The sequence below is a fragment of the Acanthopagrus latus genome, chromosome 12 (genome assembly GCF_904848185.1).
Source record: "Acanthopagrus latus isolate v.2019 chromosome 12, fAcaLat1.1, whole genome shotgun sequence".
NCBI classification, from domain to species: domain Eukaryota; kingdom Metazoa; phylum Chordata; class Actinopteri; order Spariformes; family Sparidae; genus Acanthopagrus; species Acanthopagrus latus.
In genome coordinates, this window is record NC_051050.1 from 6077929 (window position 1) to 6091857 (window position 13929).

The 13929-nt window shown below is 38.8% G+C and overlaps 1 protein-coding gene across 3 annotated transcripts in view; it reads left to right on the plus strand.

The window, feature by feature from the left end:
- Positions 1–13929, plus strand: part of whrna (whirlin a) — a 151249-nt gene that overhangs the window by 71917 nt on the left and 65403 nt on the right. For all 3 annotated transcript variants that reach the window (XM_037117958.1, XM_037117960.1, XM_037117959.1), the window contains 2 exons: positions 1617–1835; positions 6624–6749. In XM_037117958.1, coding sequence (XP_036973853.1) covers positions 1617–1835; positions 6624–6749 — 345 coding nt within the window. The remainder of the gene's footprint in view (positions 1–1616; positions 1836–6623; positions 6750–13929) is intronic.

Sequence of the window (13929 nt, forward strand, 5' to 3'; positions counted from 1 at the left end):
GTGGTTCTTTGAAAGTATTATAAAACAGATTAAGGAAGATTGATATGACATTGTGCTTCTTAGCCACATTTTCTGTCTTTGAAAGTCTTGAAAAACATAACTTGAATTAACATAAAGGTATTAACATTACATACTGACATGGAATGAGACAACAGCTCTTGAAACAGGCGTATGGAGTGGGCCTATGTTATCGATTTAAGTGTTTGAAACAACATTTTATAGGGGGCATTACACAGATTGCAAAGCAATGACAGATCACTGAAAGATGAGAATTCCCAGAATGTAAACACAGCTTGTGAGCTGAGCTTTGAGACCTCTACTCCCACTCTTGGTGTATTAGCATGTTCACAGTTGATATTGCACAATAGTGTACACCTAGTCACTCCTCTTATTTGCTTGTTACTAATGTACAAGATAACATGGCACAGGTCTGACTTGGAGAATGACAGTTTGGGTGACATTTCCCCTATATGCTGATGATGTTCTTCTTGTTCAGTTGGACTATGATGCGCGCTGCAATAGTGTACATGAAAGGAGTCTTTGGTTGCAGTTATGGGAGGTGAAAAGAGATCTCTCTTCATCTTTAAAAATCCCAGCTCGTACTAAAAACGTGTGACATGAGATTTATACACAAACTGGCCTTACTCTTAAAATGATATGTGTGTGTGTGGTTCAGCAATTCAGCATACTGAGCTAGCAGATGTGGTTCAAGAACCTTTAACTACAGCCCTTGTTGCCTGTCTTTATGGGTGATAAGGGGGAGTAAAGGAGTTCTGGGACAGACCCAGCAATCAATTGAACATCGCCCAATAGTGGCTGGAGTTAAAAGATGTCAGTCACACTCATCCTGTTGCAACTATGACCTAAATGAATTAATGATTTAAGCTTGTAGTCCTTCAAACAAACAAACTGATGACAGCAAAATGTGTGAAACCATTCTGTTTTGTTCAAAAATCATTAACTGGAAAGTCACAAATGTATACTCCTGATGTGAGAACACTATTGTGAGGTAACATCAGTTTAACAATTGTCATTGTCAAGGATTTTGAGTAATTTTGAGTCTGTAATGAAAGGAGGGGTCCTGTTTTTGTTTATGGTACACAAGGACTGTTTGGTCATTAAGAGCTTCAACCCTGTTTGGTCTATCTCCAGACCACTGGGCACATGGGAATTCATTGATCTGCAGAGGGACTGCACGCACTGCAAGCTATCAGAAGGCAATGAGGCACAGCCAGCAGCAATCTTCAGTAGAAATGTGTTAGAATTCTGTTTGTTGTGTGTGTGTGTGTGTGTGTGTGTGTGTGTGTGTGTGTGTGTGTGTGTGTGTGTGTGGTGGGGTGGGTAGGTGTTTTAATTATTTCTCTGTAATGTTTAATTTTGTCCTAAAGTTAGTGGTCTATCTCACTTCAATATTCACTGCTACAACTTCACTCTGTTCGTACCCATGCATGTATTCATGTGGCTGTGTACTATATGGCCTGACAAAATAAATTGAATTGACTGAAGTGTTGACTTCTGGGTAGTCTTTGCTCTTAGAACTTGCACTAATTTATGTTCTGGGAAATAAAAAATCTGACTTATGATCTCCCCTCCTCTCCTGTCCTCTTTCTCCTCAGGTGCTGAAGGGCAGTAAAAAGCTTTGTCTCTCGGTACGTTCAGTCGGGCGGATTCCAGGTGGCTATGTCACCAACCATGTTTATACCTGGGTTGATCCTCAGGGTCGGAGCGTGTCCCCTCCTCCTGACCTGCCTGAGCATCGGAGCGCCACCCTGAGAAAAACTGACAGTCAAAGACGCAGCAACATGCAGCTACTGCAGGAGGGAGATGAGAAGAAGGTGAGGCTATACATGGGAAGCAAAACATTGTCATTGTCAAAGCCATTGTCGGTCCTTTCTTTTAGATTTTTTTTCATTTGAACATGGTGGTTGCTCTGGAGACGTCACATTTTAAACTAAACTATTAATAAAACCAATGTCTTTATGTGAGACAAAAAACTGAAACAGAAAGAAATTGTGAAATCACACTTGAGTCATAGTTAGACCCAGGTGTAATAACAGGTGGGGAGTTGTAGTTTGTCTGTCCACCAGTTCACATCATCATCATCTCAAGATTCCAAGTAAATCACAGTAAAATGACCATAAGTAATGGGCAAAAGATGATGGACACTGTAAAAGAAGTTTAAAAAAACTGAAACAATAATAGTAATTGGACCTTCAGTCTCGCAAAACTCCACCCTGTCACTGCCTTATGACCTGCAGGGAAGGAGCTGTCAGAGCCGTTTAAAAGATTTATCACACTCGAACTTTCATTTTTCGGCTGCTGAGAGCCACACATTAATCTTAACTGCTTCAGCTCCATTAATACAGGCTGTACTTAGTGCAATACAGATAACGTTTAGAAAATATTAATCCACTTTGTAGTCGATAGTTTGGCTGTTTAAGCTTCTTTGCTCTTTGAAAAATAGATTAATATCCTTCTTTGGTATTAAGATATCCTCTTCTAATGTGTATCAACATTTGATGGTTTGGGGGTTGGGAACTGCCTGAAATTTCCAGGTGGCCACTATCTCTCTGCAAAAAATGTGTGTCATCTGTGCATTTTCAATCCACTTTCTATTGCCTTCAGCTTTGTAGCCTAGGGGCGATTAAAAAGCTCTGCATTTAAAAAACTGGAACACAGTGTCTTTGGTACTAAGCACCGGAAGGTCAAAACTGCAGCCGCTGTAAGTTTACCCATCCAAAAGTTGATGAACGCTGGCATAATAGATTGAAAAGAAATGGACTTTAGCACCCATGATGTCAACTACTGCTTTATCAGTTACCCTTTTGAAGTCTTGATTCATCTCAGAAGTGACAATATTTGAATGCTGGTGGTAATGCCATTCAAAAGTAGTGCTTATTTCTGGTTTCAGTCAGTTAATTGTCTTTGTTCACACAGGATAGTGGAAATGTAGTTATTTTGTTTTTGAAAAGCTTTTGTTCTTTTTAAAGGAAGCTCTCAAGTAGTGGCAATTGGATGGAGGGAAAGAAAGTTGCTGGGAGAATTGCTGATACTGCTTCAGATTTTGATGATCAAATCTGAAAGCTCAGTTTGACCAATGTTTGCTTTAGAGTGGACATCAGGACACTGTAAATCCTGGCTGATGATCACCATAACAGTGACTTGTAAATCAAAAAGCGTACCCTGCTGTATTGTATATTCTACTCTAAAAGGGAACATAATTCACAAAATGAACATCATGCTTAACTGAAGAGCACTTTTAACTAATGATTGAGACTGAAAACTAATTAGGAAACTGTTTACTGTGCTAATAGATCGAGTGAGAAGTAAGGTCATATTCTCAAAAGCTCACATATAATTTGACTTTTTGCAACCAGTGGAGTAGCCCCTGCTGGCTGCTAAAAAGAAAGCAAGCATATCTGGATTGGGTTAACTTGGTAGCCACATCCACTTCTATAGACAGGACTAGAGTGTACAGTAAATGGTTGGCACCTGTTGAAGTTGTATGACAATAATCTAACTGCTCCCCTTTGTAAGAATCTGCAGTTTGCCCAAAACAAACTGGATTGTGAATTACAGATTTGTGGATGAGTCACATTTAAAAAGTATTTCAGTAGCAGAAGTATTCCTGTTGTGTCAATTAGTAATCGTCTGAATAATAAATGAATGCCTTTGGTGTGATTACTTGAAACCCTGTCACTATGGTTACATTGTTGCGATTGTTGCGCTTTCGTGACGCAAGAGGGAATGACGCATTCTAGCTCTTCCTACACACAGTGCAAATTTGACTGATTATAACACAGTATGTGTAATGTAATTCATAAATCCCTGTGTGATCAAATGCACGTGTCTGTCCCAAACAACAGCTCGATGAACGCCGCCTCATGCTCCATTATTTACAAAACAGAAACACCAGACCACTGGGACTCTTTTTGCAAGAGACGGAGCATATTGAAGTGATTCCGGGATAACAGCTGATGCCAGAGAACAGTATGAACCCTAAGACTGGCGATGTGCTGCCAATAAAAGCAGGATGAGTCTGGTAATTAAAACTATTCTCCATATCCTGCATAAATGTCACAGGGAACATGAATACCTCTATATTCCCACTGAGAAAAGGTTCCTGGCTCACCTCCAATAAGCAGACATTGTTATTAAAAAAGAAGAGGTGCAGCACCATCTGCACAGAATGAAAGTTAGATGTCTTTGCCAGATGCTAAACCCACACCAGCAGACGAACTAAAGGGCTGAAACTGACATTGTTTAATAGAGATATTTGCATATGTGTCATCTTGTGGTTCCCAGAGTGCTGCTGATTTCCCTTTATAATCCTGGCCAACAGCTACATCAGAATCAAACTAAGAAATCATGGGCCTCATTGTGATGAAGAGGATTATGATGAAGCAGAATGTGTATTTTAAAGTTTGGCAAAGCCAATGCTGAGCCTCTCCCAGTGGACTGTGTACACTTAAATGTGATCTTTCTGCTTTCCAAATGTACATATTTTGAAAATGCTGGATTGAGATAATCCAATCAACAGTGAAGGAGGAAGCCAAACATTTTTAATGTCATTTAGAGGCATTGCTCAGTGCTTCGTTGTAATTATAGTTATGTATCAATGCAGCTGAGAGAAGTTTGAGATGCTTAATCTTTTTGAATTCTCATTGAGCCAGGAATTATTATTGTTTAGATCAAGGAACTGTAAACATATAGATTTTATCAGCATGTAATGTTGGCTTGGACTTCATAAGAATGTATAATTATGCGAATGTATGGCCAAAGCACCCCAGCAAATACGTAGCTGCAGTTTGAAGGGACACCCCTGGTGAAATGACCAAAAGGTACTAAACAAAAAAGGAGCATATCATCTGATGTCCATTTGTAGTCTATTTGCCGTAGTTTTGGTCAATCACATTTGAGCAGGCTTTGGTTGCATGCAGGTAAACAGTCGACCTGAAGAGCTAAAGACGTGATACAGATTGGCTGAAATGCAGTTTCAGGTTTACAGTAACTTTACAGTAACTTTATTTTAGCTTTTCTGGAATCAGTCTGCAATAACATATATAGAGATATTTACGTAGACATTAGCCAAAATGTCCTTTGGCATCCATTCTCAGCTCTCTTGTTGCTTATTGAACTGTAAATAATTACTGCACAGAAGAGAAAGTCTTGGTCCACATATCCATTATCAGGATATCTCCTGGCGTCACTGGACGCCCCAAAACATTGGCCATTACTAATGCCGATACAAAATTATCATCTGACAATAGCTTATAGTTTTAGAGATGCACATGTGTATGCACATTACTCTACATAGTGCAGCTATAGATAGAGCTGGTGCTATAAATTGGTTATCGGTTATAATTAAAGTAAATTGTGATCAAGTCAATATAAAAGCAAAGCTGAAAAGGTGATTTTAAGACAAATTTCACAGATCAAGTTTGTTAATCTTTCAGCAGATGGTGATACCTCTTAGTCCAGGTCCTCTTCTAAATGAAATGTCTCAGATCCACTCCACTGTGAAATGCATCTCATTTTACTTTGAAAAGATATTACTGATTTGTGCAGCATGCAGAAAAGTTGGAATTTACATTGACATCAATCTGTATAGGGTCAAATCTAATTTGATGGATTATCAGCTAATTGCTTTTTTTTCAAGATCAATGACTTAGGACTTTTAGGTGCACTTTTTATAAATTGTGTGTGTCTTCAGAAGTGCAGCCTTTGTATATTCTGCTCAAAGCTGTGTTTCTTCTAGAGACGGCAAACATTTTGGATGTAAATGTAGAGAGGTACACCGCTGGATGGATTCTAGTATAACTTATGTCAAACAGTTAAATGTTTTAGTTTTTACTCTGGTCCTGCAGCTTTCTTCTGAATATAAGTTGTCTGCATTAGCAAGAGGAGCTTGAGAAATTGATTTAGTTAATTAAGTTGCAGGGATGGTTTTAGCTGTAACACAAACATTTATATAAATAAAAGATTTGACTTGCAAAAACTCAAGTTGCCTTTTTAGGCTGCCTGTGTCCCACATTATTTATTTGAATTATATTATTTTTTTTGTTTTGTTTTCACAAATGTAGGAACAGGACTGATTTGGGCACATAATTCATTAACTTCCTGCCACTGGATGTTTAATTGGATGCTATAGCAGAGATATTCTGTAGTCGTCCAATATTTCTTCTTGATGGATTATTTGAATTCAAATTGTGTCAGATATTGTTCCCTCTGCTTACCGGGGAGAGTGACATGGATGAGTCTTGTAAACAAACTGTTTGACCAATTTAAACAGGCAATCCTCCAATCAGAACTGATAGAGCCTCCTCACTAATGGCTCTGAGTCACCAAGTATAAGTAGCTCCTGAAGCTCTTTATTTTCTGCCCAGCAAATCCCGGCTCAGAGCAGGTCTGTCATTTCTGCCGTGCATTGTGTCTCACACATTCATTTCAGTCTGAACAGCCCGACACCACCAGCAAATCTGGCAGCCTGTCAAATAACACAATGCGGATTGCAAAATGTCATTTAAAGTGTTGATATTTAAGAAGTGTCTGGTTTACACAGTTGTTTTGATATTTAACCCCTGCTTCTGCTTTCCTTATTTATATCTGTCTGTCTACGATAGGTCAACTTGGTTTTGGATGACGGCCGGTCTCTGGGTCTAATGATCCGAGGGGGAGCGGAATATGCTTTGGGTATTTACATCACAGGAGTGGACCAGGGCTCAGCAGCTGAGTGTGGAGGACTCAAGGTATCACTTCAGTCTCTCACCTCCTGTCTTAGACACACTCACTATCTCACACAAACTGTCTCACTGAATCAAACACATGAAATCTGTGATATGAAATCTGTAATTTAGTAGTATGCATGCATTACTCTTAGTTGGTGATGTCTGACTCATACGCATGTTGGTATGTCAGAATATGAGTCCTTAGGTTGCATGCCATCTACAGTAATCGTTTCTGCCATTTGGAGCTTCTCCTGCTTGGTTCAGCTACAATTTTGTTTTCTTGCACTGCATGAGAAAAAACTGTGTATTATCTTACAAACCATCTTATATTATTTTGCCTTTAAGGTAACATCAAAACTTTGTGCTGTGCAGGATACATACAGTCAAGTCCAGACACACTGTATGTGCTGGATTTTAATGTTAATGACCATTAAAAGAAACATGCAAGGTTATGTGAACATACATTGTTAAGTATCATAGATGGATTAGTAGTTAACACATGATGATTAATTTATGGAGGTGACTTACTATTTCTAGTTCTCACACAAGCAACTGCATACTGTAGCAACATCTTAGCAACCACTTAGCAACCATCTGAGACATCCAAGAAACCACATATAAAATCCAGTGTCAGAAAACTTCAACATAGCAGCCACCACAAGATCCTTGGCCACCACTCATTAACGCTCTAGCAATCAACAAGTACCACAAAGCAACATCCTAGTGACAAATATTCATCATTATTGATTAATCTGCACATTTATTTTTAGAATAATCCATTAAACCTTTGGTCTAAGAAAGTCAGAAAAATATTAAAATATGTCCAAGTTGACATCTGCAAATGGATCCCTTTGGCTGACCAAAATTTAAACAGCAAAGATCCATATTTTGGACGCGAACGGAAGCAAAATGTTGCTTAGAAAACGTCTGTAAGGCATTGATATCTGAGAGGGAAGACATTTTGTTTACCTGCTGTCTTTACAAGCGTGTCAGGGTACAGAGTCAGGTACATAACAGCCGGTGGGGTTGAAAGCAGTGGTACATTAAAAGTGCAGAACAGCCTTTAGGGATCAGAACATACCAGCACTGGTCTAGTCTATGATGAGATCACTCTAACTGGTGGGAAGGCCCGGATTCTTGGTTGGATGAGATCTGCTCTTCACATCTAACACCCACTCTGTGTAGTATGCAGGCACCTCTGACCAGTGTTGATTTTTAAAATGGTTTCTTCACTGATTCTGTCACAGTGACAAAACAAAACAGGAACTAATTTCCTGGCTGCTTTAGGCAATTGCCTATCAAGCTACCATTTTTCTTTTTCTTATTCTTCACCATATGGGTTGTCAAACTAAGTGCTTTAGGGTGTTTGAACACATTAGAAAGTATAATAACATATGGTATTTGTTAGATAAATTGTGCTTTGACTCCCATTAAAATGGTTATCAAGTCCTGTAAATAAAAGTAAAGTAAATAACATTGCAGTGAAATAACTAAAGCGCCTTTCACACCCACCATGTAACCCTGAATTTACCAAGACATTAATTTGAGTGAGTGAGAGTGCAAATGTCTGAGTCAGTTGGTGTGGACATTTAACTAACCTTACACCAGCACCCTTGTACAAATCTCGTCCAGGTGATGTTGAGCCTGTGTATGAATAGAGCAGGTTATGATAAGGAGTATTCACAGCAAGTGAATGTGCATGTTGATGATGTTTATAATGTGACTAGAACGATAAAATCATTTTGTTTGTAAATGGCTATCCACTCTTTCACACTATACAAATATGTCGAAATAACATCACCGGTAGAATTCATATCAACGCATGTCATCTTTTTGGATTAATTAATGGTAGCTTCATCCATTATCTTCAGTGTACTGTAGAGGTGGGCATTTTTGCAACTGTCAACCATGTCAAGTTCTGCCTGGGGTTTGCAACATCGCCATCAGGGTTTAGGATATTAAAAACTGCAGTTATACATGTAACTACTGTTTCCCTTGCTAACTCAGACTTCAGTAACACAAACATGTGGAGGGGTAAACAAAACGTTTTTGTCCCACACATGACATGACATTCACCAGTACACAGCAGTGCATCCAAATTAAAACTAACTTCACCACAGATTGTTTTGTTATTTTCCATCATTGTTGAGGGCTGGAGCAAAGTTGGAGTATTTCATAGACAGGGGGACAGTCAAGAGAAACTGATTATTTAATTAACTGCAGAAGTAGGTTAGACATGGGACACGTTTTTTCGTTTCTTTTTGTGAAACTTATTACTGCAATGCAGCTCAGGTGGCTCTGTTGTTAACATCACACGTAAGCTCTTTGTGCTCCGTGATCCTCACTGGGATGTTTGGCTGGTTTATGTTATTGTACTTGATAAACCATCCTTGTGGTACACTGACTATCGTACTTCCATAAATAGTTCTGAGGGTTTTCTACAAATCAGTGCTGTTGAGATTCTTAATCCTACCCCTTGTCAAACTTTGAGAATACATTACATTATCAGAGCAGGCTGCTCCTCCCAAAACGCTAATTCTTATTTCTACTTGAAGCCAATAAACACTATTGCTTTGTTTGTTGTTGTTTGTTTGTTGTTGATTCTTTTTGTTTCAAACACATTTGCCAAGTGTCTGTACAAACTTTCACCAGGCAGGATGGTTCTTAATCTTCATTTTGCTTGATAAATGTCTAGCACTAAAACTCATGTGTACCATACTATATATAAACTGTGAACACAGTGATCTTTTCATTCTCAGGTAGGAGAGTAGTCATCCTTCAAGAGCAAAGCTTTAGTTGGTTTGCTTACCGATGCCTGTTTGTCACGGTGACATGGCAACAGAAGGAGAGCGAGGATGGACGTCTCCTCCCCTGAGCCCTTCATCTCATGGCTGTTAGTGATCAGCCTGTCAAGCAGCCAATTACACAGACACCTATTAGAGGGCCCACACAGGCGCATACACTGAGCACCGCATCTTGATGTGAAGTGTCGTTCGCAAGTAGAAAGACTTCTTATTAAAGAGTGGGAAGAAAAGATGGTAGGTAGAAAAAGCTTTAATATCCTGTGAAATGACATGTGCCCTGCTTGCTTTTTTATGTTCCTGCTTTTTCCCCCTCAAGCTCTTTTATTTATTTCATACGTGTCAGCTACTTAACACTGCTTCTGGAGCTGTGCTGTGATGTGCATTTTGAAGAAGGTCTTTTGGAAACTATCAATCAGTTTTCAGAGCTAAGTTTGCATCGTCTTTGCCCAATTTTCCCTCCCTTTTCTGTGTTTGTGGTGCCTGTCAGCTTAGTCCTTGCATTTGGAAATACTGAAATGCACACTAGGCAGCCAAGCTTCCTATTCAAGCAAGCACATTCATACTCCAGTCCAGGGTCCAGTGTATGAAGCGAAGATCTAAAGAGAGCACATTAGCCTGTCTGGCGAGATATGTTTCACCTTTTGTTGATTTGGAGTCATGCTACAGTAGACACCTGGCTTTACTTGCAGGGCCATGTGCCGACTTGACATAGTGAGGGGGAAGTGGAGCGAGAGAGGGAGAAGGACAGAGCGCACAACCACAGACAACCTCCCACATTCAGTCACAGGCACTGCTTGCATTGTGTGTGCATTCGCTCACTCAGGTGGGCAGGAAATGCTGTCGGTGAGACATACAGACACTAAATCTCAGGTCATGGTATTTAAAATTCTAAGCCGGTCATTAAACCTGCTCAGGGACCTACCTGTATAACATATTATATCTCCAAGGAGATAATTATTCTATATAACCATCACTGTTGACATTATCATCTCAGTCACTAGTATTTCTGGGATTGTTAGCACCCAAAGGCAAGGTCATTAAAATAGGTGCACTGAAAAAGTGTCCCTCATAATATTTCGAATATTTACAAGAATTGGTATTCAGTGGGTGTGAAACTAAGTATCCAAGATATAATCAAGCCTAAATATATGATTTGTAACAACAAGAAGTCCACTGCTGCTTGGCAACCTTCTTTCTTATGGATTTGCTAAGTGAGCAGCAGTAATGTAAATTCTTCCTCTAATCTATTCAGCCTGCCTCCGGGCTGGATTTTTCCGCAAAAATGGAGGTTGCATTATTGCACAAAACAAGTGCTTTTGTCATTAGGCAACTAAAACAGAAAGAGGCATTTTTTTCCTAGTTCACTATCCCCAGGTAACTGTGGAACAACTGAAATAACTGTGGATCTCAACACTGCAAAGGTGTAGGTGAAGATAGCAAGTGATTGAAACCGAAGTAAAAAAAGAGTGAACAGACAGGTGTTCACTCAATGGAGAGCGCTCTGGTGTTGTGTCAGAGTTTATTCCGCTGAAATTTGTTCCCCCTAACCACTGGGACTTGTGACGTTTAAAAAGCCGCCATTCTTTCAACTGGAACAGTCTTTAAAAAAAGCGGCCCACTTATTGATATAGGCGGGTGTTTTGCTCTGCCTTTCCATAGCACTGAATGCAGGGTTTCTAGGTCAAATTGGGATTCTCACTGCTGTAGACAGTAATACCACCGGGAAACACTAAGAGGGGGGCAGTTGAAAAGTGGTCTGTTTCCATTTTAATAATGTTTCTTGTGTGAACATTTTGGATCTTGTATGAAAACAACACATTTAAACTTGCCAAAACACTGAAAATTACAACATAAAAAACTTTAAGGATTGAAGAAGTCAGGCCTCTCCAAAAACACTCATAAAATAGTTTACTTCTCTAGATCATTTTACAAAGGAACACTGGTGTGATGTACACTTTGTGCAACTAGATTGTTTAGACAAAAAAGGAAGCCATATAGATACTGAGAATATTAAATGCCTATGTGCTGATTATTTGTGTTTCATTATTTTGTATCCTTCCTATGTATAATACTTTGTTGGGTAAAATGGAAGGATTTTAAGGTGGATGAAGCAAGTTAAATGCAAAGAAGATTCAGTCTTGAAATTAAGCTGTTTGTTACTGAAATAGATAATGAGGAATCTGGAGAGCAGAAGCATCTGTGTACTCAGCTGTGTTATAATATAAAATCTCTTAAGAAAATGTGTAAAAACATTAAAGTGATGTTAATGTTGATTTATTCATGTGTTTCTATATTTGTGCTGGCAAATGGCAACGCTGTTAACATTTGGATGAGACACCTCCTGCTGTCTCTAGAGATCAGAGTTCATCTCACAGCAGGGAGGAGAGCTGCGCTGCTCTCAGATTAGAAACATCCTCCCCTGAAAGGACTTCAGTTTGTGTGTAATGGGGAGATCCTGTGTTTCATCATCTTAAACTGTACCACTGCTGCAAAGATGGTTCGTGCCTTTTTAAAGATTTCTAACAACTTCCTCAATGTCAGCTTAATGCTGCAGCACCAGAGCGTGGTAGAGCCTGCACTCTTACCAGGCAGTGGTCTGATAATAAGTCTTGCCCTGGGTGATGAATAAGAGAGTACATACTTTACTTTCCCAAGGGGAAAGTTTTTTTGGAATTTGGAAAGTAAAGTTTTCCAAATTAGGCTGTTATTCATAATTCTGGCGAAGTTAAGTCATTCCTTATAAGAGTTAGGCACACAAAAATATAAAAAAAATGAATCACCAACAGTACTGATCAATTAATCCTTTAAAACATTTATCAAGCAAACATTGTAGTTCTTTTCTAATTGTTTTTTTTATATATGTCATTTTGCCAGTAAGATCACCCCTTATTTTCAGTTTGTTACTAACAGAAATGTAATTGTACTGTGTGTGTGTGTGTGTGTGTGTGTGTGTGTGTGTGTGTGTGTGTGTGTGTGTGTGTGTGTGTGTGTATATATATATATATATATATATATATATATATATATATATATATATATATATATATAGAGAGAGAGAGAGAGAGAGAGAGAGAGAGAGAGAGAGAGAGAGAGAGAGAGAGAGAGAGAGAGATTCCAATTCTGCCTAGCTGAAGGAGCCCCTTGCCCTCCATTTACCCTTTCTGTGTTAGGGGTTTGTAAATGTATTTGTTTTAACTTTTTTTAAAAAAAAACACACACACACAATTTGGGTTTTTTGGGTGATAATCAATGCAGTTTGATATCATGTGTAGGTTATAGAGGGTGCAGAACATATCTGATATCCTGTCAATGAATTGGCCTGGTGGCAGGATCTTTTTTTTTCTAGGGATAGTTAGTCCCACTATGATACAGTCTTTAGGGTTCTATGCTGCTTCAAAAATGAAAGATAAAAAAATCTGGTTCACTGCAGGCAGAGGAGCTTTTCATTTTTGAAAACGTTGTCATGGGTGCTTCAAATGCTTTCAGAGTGATTGGCAGGTTGAGGAGAAGGGTGGATATCTAAAACTTGAAAACTTGTGTTTAGTTTGTTGTTTGGAGTTTATTGAATAATTTATTTTCTTGGAGTTGAAGCAGACATCTTGCAGAAACTGACAGCTATGCAATGAAGAAATGTGTGTCTCTCTGTATTTGCTAAGTGCTGAAAGTAAGACATGAGTGTGGTTGGTTTTTGACTGCAAACAGCTCATAGTAAGTACATAAACTGAACCATCCATTTTTAAAATTCAGACAGAGCTATGATAGGATTTTTTTGACTGGAATTATGTTAAGATGATGTCCAGATAAACTGTGAGCTGGTGTTTCTGGTTTTCATGATTTAACAAGCATACTTTTGGCAATTTTATTTATACTGTGATTATTTTTATTCAGGGAATAGGAAAGTCTTGACAGTAGGTCCATTATAATGTTACCTCCTTTATTTTTGTCATCATGATTTGGATTGATTTCTTCTTATCCTGTTCTTTTTCTATATGGTCCAGCCTTTGTCAGGCTGAGACTCAGCCAGTCTTAGTTTGGCACCATTTGTGACCTGGTTTAAAGGCTTGTAGATTATGACATGCCATTAGATAAAGAAACAAAAAATAAATGGAATAAAGCTTTATTTTCATATAAAAGATGGTTGAGTAACTCACCGGGATCAAGGTGACCCACAACATTAATATTATTATAACTGTGTTAACTCAGAGGGATCTTTTCTGCATCCTTTAAAGTGCCAACCATCCTCAGGGCACAGACACATAAACTAAAGATATAAGACATAAAGCTTTCATTCAGCACTCAGCAGGAGAAAGAAGATTGTTCCTCATCACCATCCATAACATCGGTGCTAAAGCCCAGCGCCTTACCCTGCAGCAGACTGTCTTCACCGTTTGTGGGTA